Raw genomic sequence first — 13,829 nt, forward strand, 5'->3', positions numbered from 1 at the left:
GCCAGGCCTCTTGAGTTCCTTTATCAATTGCTGATTTTGTTTCAGATTTCCAGCATCTGCAGTTCTTTCTCTTATGGTAACTTGAATAATATCTAGGGAAAAACAGGTTATCTGCCAGCCCCACAGCTTCTTTCATGCACCTGAAAGTTATCACAATGAACCAGCAGAATCGAACTCCAATTCCCTGACTGAGAATCAGACCAGGGCTGCTGTCGGGGAAAGCACCAAATCCGAAATACTGGACCAGGAGGGTGGATTTTTTAGACTTTTCTTTTCTCAATGACAATGCTTCTGACTTTTGATTTGCTATCATTTTGGCTACAGATCACTTTCTCCTTGTCATTGAATCTTTGGAACGTGGAATAAAAAGACCCTTCAGCCCATTGTGTCGATTTAAATAATCAGACCTACATTTTTCTAATCCCAGTTTCCAGCATTTAACCCATAGCCTTATGTGTTCTGACATTTCAAGTGCTAATGTCAACGAGATTATCCCTGTAATCTCAAATGACACAATGTATGGGACTGAAGTTTGTGATGGTCAATTTGTGTTAAAGTCCCCTTGAGGATCTCATCCTTGTTTTTAGCCACGGAGGGAGACACACAAACATTCACTGAAAGTGACACAGGTCTCAGTATTATACCCACTCCGTGTGCTAGACGTCCACTGTCCGGTCCCACATACATGTTTCTCTGACAAAAGGCAGCTTTAGGTGGAACACAAATGACTTCTCCAGACAATTAGAACCACTGCCATGAGCTGGGATATGAAATGAACGGTGAGCTGCAATACTCCCACACACTGCTTATATGCAACTTTCAATTTCAAAAACTTACCAATCCAATCAGTGCAGCTCCTGGGAATCTTACAAGACAGCACCTGGCAGACATCCCCACTGGAAGCAACTGTCAATTTGCAAGGAGGAAAAAAAGACTGCTGCACTCAAGCCAGGGAGGATTCAAAACTACAATTTTCTGATACGAGGATGAGATGTGTTACATGTTCCATCACTGGCTTAAATTCCGTGATCAGGTGTCACTTCTTGTGGAGTTGCAATGTTAACAAGGACATAGGCAGAAATGGGATTGAAACTTAGGGCATCGTGGCCCAGTGGTTAGCACTACTACCTCACAGTGCCAGGGATCCAGGTTTGATTCCTCTCTCGGATGACTATCTGTGTAGAGTTTACACATTTTCCCTGTGTTTGCATGGACTTCCTCCAGGTGCTCTGGTTTTCTCCATGGTCCAAAGATATGCAGGTTAGGTGGACTGACCATGCTAAATTACCCATAGTGTCCAAGGATATGTAGCTTGGATGGATAAGCCATGGGAAACACAGGGTTACACGGATAGGGTGGGAGGTGAGTCTGGGTTGGATGCGCTTCGGACAGTCAGTGGAAGGAATCAATTATTTCAATAAGGAGCAAGTATTTTTTCAGTTCTGTATCTGAGTAGGCAAAGGCAATGGATTCCAATGCTTCTTCCCATCTTCCTTTATCTCTGCTGTGAAACTCTTACTGACTCTGTCAGAGCTGCTCTCTTTGTCGTTTTTAATGTCAGGAATTTGTGTTCATTTCAAGAGTTTGTATGAGAAAAATAAATCTTCATTCCCTGACCAGGAATCAAACTAAGGAAACAGCAGTGAGAGTGCTGAATCCCCCCAATTGAAGCATCAATGAAGACACACGCAATGCTTGCAACTTTTCCCGTTGTCACTGCTTTTGACCCATTTTCAGTTGCAAAAGGACACGGAATCACAGAGTTTTTAACAGCACGGAGAGAGGGTCTTGGGCCCATTATATCAAGGCCAGTCATTTCATCTCATTTTGAAACCCCAATTTCCAGCATAGAACATAGAACATAGAACATAGAACAGTACAACACAGAACAGGCCCTTCAGCCCACTATGTTGTGCCGACCATTGATCCTCATGTATGCACCATCAAATTTCTGTGACCATATGCATGTCCAGCAGTCTCTTAAATGTCCCCAATGACCTTGCTTCCACAACTGCTGCAGGCAACACATTCCATGCTCTCACAACTCTCTGTGTAAAGAACCCGCCTCCGACATCCCCTCTATACTTTCCTCCAACCAGCTTAAAACTATGACCCCTCGTGTTAGCCATTTCTGCCCTGGGAAATAGTCTCTGGATACCAACTCTATCTATGCCTCTCATTATCTTGTATATCTCAATTAGGTCCCCTCTCCTCCTCCTTTTCTCCAATGAAAAAAGTCCGAGCTCAGTCAACCTCTCTTCATAAGATAAGCCCTCCAGTCCAGGCAGCATCCTGGTAAACCTCCTCTGAACCCACACTTGACTCATGGCTTTGTGTGCTCTGAGGTTTCAAGTGCTCATCAAAATAGTTATTCAGATATCATTGAGATGAGCGTTTCAGTGGAACAGTGGGCACCTTCAATCAAAAAGAAGGCTTTGTTGTTTGCTGGAACATGACATGTACATTTTCCTCCTTGAAGACAGTTTTGAAAGGCAAACTCTTTCTCAGAGCTGTTTACCAATTTTCCTCATACGAAATGAGGGTTTAAATTACGTTAATGATTCTCGTTTTCAACCTCTCTGTTCATCTGAGGTGTGGTGTCCTTCGGGTTAAAGCTGTCACCAGTTGTCTCTCGCTGACATAAGAAAGCAGCCTGATGATCCAGAGCGAGTAAGGTCACTTTACCATTTAATCTGTGGCTCAGTGTCAGAGTTTGTGATATTATATCCCTGGCTCGCACAAGGGATGTTTTATTCTCTATTACTTGTATTTTATATGTCAGTTGTCCTTGTAGGCGATAAATAGAAAGATTATTTGTGCACATGACAACGAATAAAATCCCCACCCACTCGATCCTCTTTGGTGCGCACGCGCGATATCATCCCCGCCTGCCGGAGCGATCCTGAGGAGCAGTTGCTATTTTCTTTGGCTCCACAAAAGGTAACAATGAGGCTGAGCGGAGGAGGCGATGGACCGGATGATTAGTCGGAGAGGTTTCGTAAACATTTTATGGACGCGGCAGACCCTGTATAAAGAAATTATCTGCCCTCGCTTCATAAAATGGGAGAAAACAATGCTCTGTCTCAGCCACAGGCCCCTGGTCGCGGCCGCTTCTTTGTCGGGGGCCAGCAGGCCGCAGAGCGCATGTGCGGTCGTACTGGGCCGGGGGTAAAATGTTGTGAATGTCTCTCCTGGGCTTAACAGGGATGGAGTTTATAAACTCCCGTTACAGGGAGTGAGGAGAGGACGATTTAAACACGGCAAACTTTAAGTAAGAGAAGTATTTGTCTCTTCTGAATTTCTTTTCTTTCCTTGACTGACTGACTGAGTTAGCTTTTATAAACTTATTTTACAGTATGTTAGAGAAGGATATGCAGCTTGGAAATTCAAACTAAATAACACTAACAAGATCTGAGTGAGCCATTTTATTCATTCAGCACTGGACATTGTTGGCCTTTGAATGTAAGTATTGACTGACTAAAATCTAAACAGATCATAAAACTAGACCTTTAACAAATCTTACCTTGATCTCTTTTGCAGTAATTTTCTTCAATCTAACCTTAAAACTAATATCCCTCATTCCTTGGAACTTTCTGATAAATCTCATTTAAATCTCTTCATGGTCCCTTGTATCATTTGCACTTATATGTGCAGACCCAAACATTCTGTGTTCATGTGGATAATGTTAAGACACACAGTTTCAGTAATATCACCCTGATTCCTGGGTTTTTCCTGAACTAGGAGAGTTTCCTCTGACTCCACTGCTTCTGATATCTTTAAGCTGCAGACTCCAACATTTGATTTTTAAAGTTGAAAATGAAATTATTTAAGTAATTTTATCAGTAACCTACACAATTCAGCTTCTAGTGCTGTTCTCAGTTATCCTACGCTGGGGCTGGTGCAACCCCTTTACTGTGGATGTGAATCAATGTTCATCCATTACATTATTTCATCTCTGCTCTCCCTGATCAACTCTCTGTCATTGTCTAACTTGCTCTGTCTGCAGTAATGGTTGTAGCTGCGTTAGGTATTGTTACTTCCCTGGAATAAGGTTCTTACATGTGAGCATCTGATCATTTTTTGGCAATTATCTTCCCTTAGTACCTCCCATAATATAATTAGGTAAGGAGTTATTTGCCAAGTAGTGATGAAGCAACTGTGATAGGTATCCAGATCAATGACAATTAGCTTATATCAATAAAGTGCCTTTCACTGAATGGAAACTTTCTAGCCATTCCTTGCGAGTGCTTTAAAGCAACTTTTGACCCCAGTCAAATAACGAGATGTTAGGGAGGTGACAAAATGTCTCATGATCACATATATAGTTTTCAGAGAATATTTTAAAGAGCAAAATGGAGATCGAGAGGGAGAGGTTTAGTGAGGAGATTTCACAATTTATGCCTTAGCAGCTAACGTTGAGGGCACCAAATGTGGAACAGTTAAAATTGAGAATGCCTAGGGGGTTGAAATGAGAGATAATTTAGACAGTTCAGAGAGTCATAGAAATAGTGTGGAAACAAACCATTTGATCCAGTGTGTCTATGCTGACCAGATGTCCTAAATTAATCTAGTCCCATTTGGCAGCATTTGGCCGACATCCTTTCCTAGTCATGTACCCATCTGGATGCATTTTAACTGCTGTAATTGTGCTGGCCTCCTCCACTTCCTCTGGTAGTTCATTCCATACATGCACCACCCTTTTCATTGAAAATGTTGCCCCTCAGGTCCCTTTTCCGTCTTTCCCCTCTCACTTTAAACGTATGCCATCTAGTTTTGGACTCCGCTACATTGCGAACAAGACTTCAAGCTGTTGAAACTGTTCACACTCCTCCTGATTCTATAAACTTCTATAAAGTCACCCCTCAGCCTCTGACACTCCAGGGCTCAAATCTTCCAACTTTGGCAATGCTCTTGTAAATTTTTTCTGAACCCTTTCAGGTTTTACAACATCTTTCCTATAGCAGGGAGACTAGAACTGTATTGCAAAAGTGGCCTAACCATTGTCCTGTACAACCACAGCATTACCTCCCAACTTCCATATGCAATCCACTGTCTGATAAAAGCAAGGATATCAATGCATTTTTAAAAGTTCATTCTTGAGATGTAGGCATCGCTGGTTAGATTAGCATTTATTTGCCAGCACTATTTGCCCTTGAGATGGCTGGACTGTGGAGGACATTGCAGAGATAGTCTCCTCTATATCTATCAAGAGATTTGAATGCAAGGACGAAAAGTTTAAAATTTAGCTGCATGAGCATGGGATTGTGGGTGAACAAAGCTTGGTGTGAATACTCACGTGGGCAATAGAGTTGTGCATGACCTCTGCATTACATTACTTGGTGAATAACCTGTAATTCCTTCCTTTATAGAATTGTGGGAGCTCGTGTGGGAAGATAAAGCTGCTAAGGCAGCAGCACTTGGTTGGGAAAATGGCAGTGGTAAAAACCTTTTTTCAGACATAGTGAATGGAAGGAGCAATAAAACACTAAACAGAGCTCAAGTATGCCGATTAATAGAGGCTAAGGAAGTTAGACAAGTGCAGAGAGAGAAACATGAGAGGATGGTGGAGACTGCATTAGGACAATTAAGTCTAAAGGGAACACAAGATTGGTTGACACTTTCAGCAGCAGATAAGCAGAGACTCTGAGGAGTTGGGTGATGTTACTGAGGTGGAAGTGGGCAGTCTTGGTGCTGATGGGGATGTGTGGTTGAAAACTCACTTTGGGGTGAAATATTTCACCACGGTTATGATATGTTTGATTCAGACTCCGACAGTTGCCAGGGAGAGGGATGGAGTCATTGTGAGGCAGTGGAGTTAGTATTGGGGACTGAAGATAAAGTTGTGCCATCATCTAATTGGAGAAAATTTCTGCTTTACCAGGACTGGATGTCAGAGACATCAGGACAGTGTGTGACCTGAATGGAACTTGAAGGTGATTGTGTACACGTTCACCTGCTGCCCTGCTCCTTCTCGGTGTTGGAGGCTGAATGTTTGGAAGATTCTGTCAAAGTTCTGGTCAAGTTGTAGGTACCTAAAATCCATCTCCTTTGGTCCCGACCTTCACGTAAAAGGCATCATCTTGCCAGAGATTCTCTCTTATTCCCTTTTTTTTTGTTTGACATCAATTTCACAGGATATTAGAAGAGGAAGATTTACAAACTAACCATCATCTCACCATGATCTGATGGATTTGTCCATTTTACCACAAATTAAATGTGATCAGATTTTCAACATGGAAGGAAAAAGCTCCTTTTCCAGTGAAGGGAAACCATACGTGTGTGTGTGTGGACAAGGTTTCAGCCAATCATCAGACCTCACAAACCACAAATGCAATCACACTGGGGAGAAACTGTGGAAATGTGGGGATTGTGGAGAGGAATTTATTTCCCCATCTGAGTTGGAAACTCATCGATGCAGTCACACCAGTAACTGGCCATTCACATGCTCTGTGTGCGGAAAGGGATTCACCCAGTTATCTAACCTGCTGCAACACCAGCCTGTTCACACTGAGGAGAGACCATTTCAATGTCCAGATTGTGGAAAATGCTTTAAAACGTCCAGGGACCTGACGTCCCATCAACTTGCTCACATTAATGAGAGACCTTTTAAATGCCCAGATTGTGGAAAATGTTATAAAACCTCTGGGGATTTGACATCCCATCAACATGCTCATACTAATGAGAGACCTTTTAAATGCCCAGACTGTGGAAAATACTATAAAACGTCTGGGGACCTGATGGCCCATCAAAGTGCTCACACGGAGGAGAGACCTTTTAAATGCCCAAACTGTGGGATGTGCTTTAAAAGTTCCAGGGACTTGATGTCCCATCAACTTGCTCACATTAATGACAGGCCTTTTAAATGCCCAGCCTGTGGGAAGTGCTACAAAACCTCCAGGGACCTGATGGCCCACCAACGTGTTCACTCTGAGGAGAGGCCATTCAGGTGCTCTCTCTGTGGTATTGGGTTCAGGCGATCATCTGACCTCACAGAGCACCAGCAGGTTCACATTGGGAAGAGACCGTTCAGCTGCTCCGAGTGTGGGAGGGGATTCACTCGGTCATCCAACCTGCTGAGGCACCAGCAAGTTCACACAGCAGAGAGATCTTTTAAATGCCCAGACTGCGGGAAGTGCTACAGAAGCTCCTGGGGACTGACTTGTCATCAACGTGTTCACACTGAGGAGAGACCTTTCAAATGCTCAGAATGTGGGAAGTGCTTTAGGAATTCTGTGGAATTGAAGTCCCATCAACGTGTTCATACTGAGGAGAGACCTTTTAAATGCTCAGAATGTGGGAATCACTATACAAGTTCCTGGGGACTGTTTTATCATCAACGTGTTCACATTGAAGAGAGACCTTTCAAATGTCTAGTCTGTGGGAAGTGCTATCGAAGTTCTGTGGAACTGATCTCCCATCAACATGTTCACATGATGAGAGATCTTTCAGGTGCTTTCATTGTGGGACTGGGCTCAGGTGATCATCTCAACTCTCAGTACACCAGCGAGTTCACACAGGGGAGAAAGTATTTACCTGCTCCATGTGAAAAAAACAGTTAGCTCACTCATCAACCCTGCTGACACAGCAGAGAGATCACACTAGGGGGGACACTTCATCTGCTCTGTGTCAGAGAGAAGGAATTCACCACACATCGATCCTGCTGAGACAGCACAGTGTTCACACATCTCAATAGCAATTGGACTTTGCTGTTCATTGCATTCAGGACTTTAAGCCAAGCTTTTATATTCTGAATAATAGTTAAATAAATTAGCTTTATGTTAAACACAGTGTGGCAGGTCATTGTAAGGGTGTGGAGAGTCAGCATGACTTCGTCAAAGTAGGTGGGGGCTGGGGTTTCATGCCTGACAGATCATTTAGAATTCTTTGAGGAGGTACTGATCAATGTGGATGAAGGAGAGCCAGTAGATGTGATCTATTGGATTTCCATCAGGCATTTGACAAGGTGCCATCCGGGTACCTGCGAAATAAGATAGAAGTTCATGAAGTCGCGAGCAAGGTACTGGCATGGATTGAGGATTGGCTGACTGGAGAAAGCAGAGAGTTGGGAGAAGGGGGTTTTTTTTTTTTCAGGATGGCAGCTAGAATACTAGTAAAGTTCTGCAGGGGTCAGTGTTGGTACCACACGTATTTGTTATGCATTAATGATCTGGACAAAGGAATTGAGGACATTCTTGCTAAGTTTGCAGATGACACAATGATAGGTGGAGGCCAGGTTGTATTGAGGAAGTGGGAAGGTTTCACAATGACTCGAACTCAGGCTTGGAGATTGTGTATTCCACCAGCCACTTCTTTGACCAGTGTGGGAAAGTGTGAAGTTATGCATTTCAGTCAGAAGTCTGGAGGCATAGACTATTTTCTGTACAGGGACAGGCTTCAGAAATCTGAAGTCCTAAGGGACTTGGGAGTAGTTCAGAATTCTCTGATTTAACATGCAGATTCAGCTGGTAGTTAGGAAAATAAATGCAATGTCGGCATACATTACAAGAGAGCTATCAAACGAGCAGAGACGTACTGCTGAGATTATAAACGGTTGTGGTCAGGTTGCACATGGAATATTGAGTAGTTTTGAGCCCTGCATCTGAGGAAAGATGTGCTTGTGTTGGAGGGGTCCAGAGTAAATTTACAAGATTGATCGCAGGCATAAGGGATTGTCATATCAAAAAAGTAGTCACATATTAGATATAAACAATTGGGTTTAAATGAATCCCTTAAACAGTATAAAGAGTATTGGGGTATTCCTAAGAGGGAGGTCAGGAAGGCAAAGTAAAGGTGTGAAACAGTCTTAGCAAGTGAGGTTAAGGAGACTATATAAATACATTAGGAGCAAGAGAATAAGTCGAGAGACAGAGAGAGTAGGGCCCGTTAAAGGTGAAAGGGGTCTTTTGAACCTCAGGAAATGGGAGAGATATTAAATGAATATTTCATGTCAGTTTTTACTGTGGAGAAAGAAATGGAGGCTAGAGATCTCAGAAATAAATATTGATGTTTTGAAAACAGTTCACATTACAGAGAGGAGGTTCAGGAGGACTTGGAAAATGTAAAGGTGGATAATTCTCTGAGACCTGATGTAGTGTAATCTGGGAAATTAAGGAAAGTTAGGGAGGAAATTTCGGGGCCTCTTGCAGAAATATTTGTATTGTCTATAAATACAGGTGAGGTGCCAAACGACTGGAGTGTAGCTAATGATGTGCATTTGTTTAAAAAGGGATGTAAGGAGAAGCCAGGGAACTGTAGACGTGTGGGTCCAACTTCAAGGGTGGGTACATTGTTGAAAGTAATTCTGAAAGATAGGATTTATATGCATTTGGAGAAGCAAGGAATGATTCAGCGTGGTTTTATGCGCGGGAAATCGTGTCTCCCAAAATTAATTGAGTTTTTTTTTGAGGAAGTAACTAAGATGATTGTTGAGAGCAGATTACCATAAGTTGTTTACTTGGACTTTGCTGAAGCCTTTGACAAGACTCTGCCTGGTAGACTAATTAGTAAAGCTAGCTCACATGGGATTCAGGGTGGTTGATGGTTATTTTTCAGCCTGGAGAACCCTTACCAGCTGTGTTGCAGAGGAATCACTGCTGAGTCCACGTTTGTTTGTAATTTATACAATGATTTAAATGAGAATATAGATGGTATAGTTAGTACGTTTTTGGATGACACCAAAATTGGTGACATAAGGGACAGTGAAGAAAGTTATCTCAGATTTCAAAGAGATCTTGATCAGTTAGGTCAACGGGCTGAGGAATAGCAGATGGAATTTAATTTGGATAAATGCAAGGTGTTGCATTTTGGTAAAACAAACAATGGCAGGACTTACACAATTAAAAGTAGGCTCTTGGGTAGCATTGTATAATGGGGATGCCCCGAGACTCAGACACCTAATTCTTTGAAGTTTGTATCATATTTAAATAGAGTGGTTAAGTTGTCGATAAATAAGCTTGCATCCACTGCTCAATCTAATGTGTGTGAATTGGGTAGTCATGTTAAGGTTGTACAGGATGTTGGTTTGGCCTCTTCTGGAGTACTGTGACCAGAACTGGACACCCTGTTATAAGAAGGATATTATTAAACTGGAGAGGGTTCAGAAAAGATTTACCAGGATGTTGCTGGGAATGAAGGGATTGAGTTATAGTAAGAGGCTGGATAGGATGGGACATTTTTCGCTGGAGTGTAGGAGTTTGAGGCATGACCTTTTATAGAGGTTTATATAGTCATTAAGGGTATATATAAAATAGTGAATGGCAGGTGTCCTTGCTCCGGTGTGAGGGATTTCAAGACAAAGGGGCATATTTTTAAGATGAGAGGAGAGAAATTTAAAAAGACTTGAAGGGGAATTTTTTTTACAGAGTGTGGATTGTATGTGGAATGAGCTTCCAGAGGAAGTGGTGGATACAAGTACATTTACAATGTTTAAAAGACATTTAGAGAAGTACATGAATAGGAAAGGTTTGGAGAGATATGGGGCAGGAATAGGCAGGTGGGACAAGTTTATTTTGGGATTATGATTGGCATGGACTATTTGACTGAAGTGTCTGTTTTTTTGCTGTATGACCTCCAGGACTCCATCTATGTCTGTCTGCAACCTCATGTCTTCTTCACAGAGTTTTCTATCCATCTTTAGCTACCTTCACCCCTCATCTAAGTGAGGTCAGTAAGTTGTAAAAGGTTAGGTTGTGTATTAGGCCCAACCATCTCCAACATGAGCAAGAGGTACAATCAAAGGATCCCTACAGGGCAGAAAGAGGCACCAACACTCTGAAGAGCATGCCATCCAGACTGTCCCCCACCCCATCCCCATAACTCCGCATGGGGGTTTCTACTGTGGCCAGCCCACCCAATTTGGGCATGCCTGGACATGACTGGGCAATTTTTAGCATGGACAGGTTTGGTGGATTGGCCATCTTTAGATCATGGGGGGAAAACTGAGCACCTGGAGAAAACCACACAGTCATGAGGACAGTGTGAAAACCTCACACAAACGTTCACCTGAGGCTGGAATCAAAGCTGCATTCCTGGCACTGAGACAGAAGTGCTAACCACTGGGCTAAGATGCTGCTCAAAATTACCTAGTGAAACCTGGAATTGAACAAACAACCTTAATATCTTCAGGCTAATATATTCCCAACTGAGCTATTTCAGCAACAACAAATACAGGGGGAATGAAGCCCCCTGCCCCACCACAGAATCAGTAGTTCTACACAGTCCTCTCCTGCTTACAAGTGGAAATGAAGATAATCAATTATCTAATTATCTTTTTTACATAAGCATTTTTAGGGTTTTGGGGAGAGAGAAGGAAATTGGAGTAGAAAGTTGGCATTGATGCAATAGGCAAAATTACTCCTCTGTGCCAGAATGAATTTAAGACTGATTTCTACAACCTGTACTCATGACATAACACTTGAGTCCAGGAATCATTGAGGTAAATCTGCACTGTTATCCCAGGAAGGTCCAATCTCTCCTTCCTCAACTGTGGCACCCAGACATATCTTATGGGGCTGCTCTGCACACAATTTCAAATTTCTTGGAGTTTTTCTGGTCATACTGACTCAGAAACCTTTTCACACAGACAAACAGTAAACAAACTTTTATACCTTACACGGTGGAAGGCCAATGATAGTGAGATCTTTGTGAATGGAGGGACTCTGTTGGAATCTGGTTGGAATTGACAGTCTGGAAATGATGCCCATTGAATGTGCTGTAAAAAAGAGTGGACAGAAAGCAGTCCTCCCCTCTGTCCAGGGCACAATCCTACATGTCAGATGGGCTCCTTACCAAACCTCGTCCCCTCCAACCAGTTTTCTTTCTTTTCTCTTTTTTGTTTCTTTTGTTTGGTGTTTGGAGCTCGGTTGTGGAGACGGCAGCATTGATGGTTGGTCAAAGGCAGCCAGTTGCAATCACCAACCTTGTTGCTTCCTCAATGTCCAAAGCTGGACTCTGCAGTGAGAATTTGACACAGCAATGCAGCGTGGCTGTGGATGGGGCCAGAAATGGGCTGGATGACAGAAGCAGCAGCAGCAAAGGATGGCTGCAGTGGTGGTCATGGCCAAGGCCTAGTGTAGGTCAGCAGCTGCAGTCAGCTTCTACGCCTAGGGAAGGGAAAAGCATGCCCTCTTAGGGAAGTCAAGTTTGGACTGTCTGCAGGCTCATGGCTTAAGGGAGGAATGTAATGTATGGCTTTTTAACTTTACAGGTATTTCTGTATTTTTTCATTTTTATACTGGGAAGACTGTAGTGCCAAAGTTTTTGTTATTTCTTTGTTTTTCAACTTCTGTAACTAAGATTTTGTACCTAAATTGCCACTGTGTGTGGGGACATTGTTCACTTCTGTCTCTTGTGGCTTGTACCTGAGAACACATGGCAATAAAAGCTCAATCTGAAACAATGTTAGAAATCATATCAGCTTGTATTCCAACAGGTTTATTTGAAAACACAAGCTTTTGGAGTCTCAGTCCTCCTGCAGAGAGGTAGTATCAGACACAGAATTTATAGGTAGAAGATCAAAGATTCACACCACTAATGAGGATGTGTTAAACAAACCTAAGATGCTGTTAAATCTTTCGCAGTTATAGGGTTTTAACCCATTAATATCTATATGTAAATCCCCAAATGTCTTTCAGGTCACAACCCGAGAGAACTGACAGTTTTATTTATTTATTTCCTGTTAGGAAGAGGTGTCATTTTAGACAATGCATGTTAGGTGTGAGGCCTTGTTTAGCAACTGGTTGTGTTTTCGTTTCGAGTCGGAATGGTTTTGTTTCTAAAATAGGCATTTATAAAATGCCACATTGACTGTCAATAAAATGTATCTGCGAATACAAATTCACGTGTGAATGAGGAACAGAAAGAGTGACAATGTAAGTGAGGCCCAGCCCCTCCCTCACTCCAACTGAGGTTAGAGTTCGAGTTCACCCCTATTTTCACTTGGTCAGAGCACCTGCTCCGCCCTTCGCCCTCTGGTTGGAAGACTTGCAGCACCAGCACCAGCTCCATCTTCAAGCCCAGCCCTTTTCTAACTCTAGGTTGGACGATGTTATCAATCAGACAGGTAGAGCGCTGCAATATGCGCACAGTTAATTGTGGCTGTGAGAGATGGCCGAAACGGAATGTTTGCTTATTATATCCACAGGCGATGAGTGAAGGTGAAACAAGATACCAGTGTCCGGAGCAATTCCCGGCAAGAAGAATTCATGATTTGCCTAGGTTAAATCTCAGGCCCCAAACACGAGTTTTCTGGTGCTGCGACATGAGCAACAGAAAGCCTCGGAAACAGGCCTCTCTCAATTACTGCGATCTTGGTTCAGCGGGACAGGAGATTGCGCAGGTGGTGTGGTGGCTCAGGGGGTGGGCGGGGCTGAATGTTCTTCCTCCCCACCCAATCTCTCTCTCTCTCTCTCTCTCTCTCTGTGTCTCGCTCCCCGTCTTCCTCACAGTTCTCCCTTCCATGCTGAATCTGTCCCACCGTCTCCGTAGTTTTGCTTCATGCCTCCCGGTGGGAGGCTTTACTGATGTAAAAATGCAGTATAAATCGGATTTAATAAAAAACAGCAATACCACCAAAACAACACTCACTGTGAGCCTAACCACCTCCTCCACTGACCCCTTCACCTGCCTCCAACACAAGTCCTCCTCCTGGACACCACCCCCGGGCATCCTACCCTCCCTCTACCTTTTCATCTCCAACTGCCGTCGAGATATCAATCGCCTCAACCTCTCCACCCCTCTTACCCACTCCAACCTCTCCTCTGCAGAATGTGCAGCCCTCTGCTCCAAACCCACTCTCACCATCAAACCCACAGACAAGGGAGGCGCAGTTG

The 13,829-nt window shown here is 43.2% G+C and overlaps 1 protein-coding gene across 5 annotated transcripts; it reads left to right on the top strand.

Moving 5' to 3' along the window:
• Positions 1 to 2,880: 2,880 nt before the first annotated feature.
• Positions 2,881 to 12,397, top strand: LOC125454175 (zinc finger protein 501-like). Of its 5 annotated transcripts, none has more exons than XM_059646995.1 (4): positions 2,951 to 3,271; positions 3,356 to 3,462; positions 5,882 to 6,028; positions 6,135 to 12,397. In XM_059646995.1, exon 4 carries the CDS (start codon positions 6,186 to 6,188, stop codon positions 7,557 to 7,559), a length of 1,374 nt encoding a protein of 457 aa, XP_059502978.1. In that variant the 5' UTR covers positions 2,951 to 3,271; positions 3,356 to 3,462; positions 5,882 to 6,028; positions 6,135 to 6,185; the 3' UTR covers positions 7,560 to 12,397. The 5 variants fall into 5 exon arrangements, with proteins under 5 accessions (XP_048390626.1, XP_048390624.1, XP_059502978.1 ...); XM_059646996.1 differs by having other exon boundaries at positions 5,882 to 6,024; XM_048534667.2 differs by lacking the exon at positions 2,951 to 3,271 and adding an exon at positions 2,895 to 2,940 and having other exon boundaries at positions 5,882 to 12,397.
• The last annotated feature ends 1,432 nt before the right edge of the window (positions 12,398 to 13,829 follow it).

The sequence above is a fragment of the Stegostoma tigrinum genome, chromosome 7 (assembly GCF_030684315.1).
Source record: "Stegostoma tigrinum isolate sSteTig4 chromosome 7, sSteTig4.hap1, whole genome shotgun sequence".
Classification (NCBI taxonomy): Eukaryota; Metazoa; Chordata; class Chondrichthyes; order Orectolobiformes; family Stegostomatidae; genus Stegostoma; species Stegostoma tigrinum.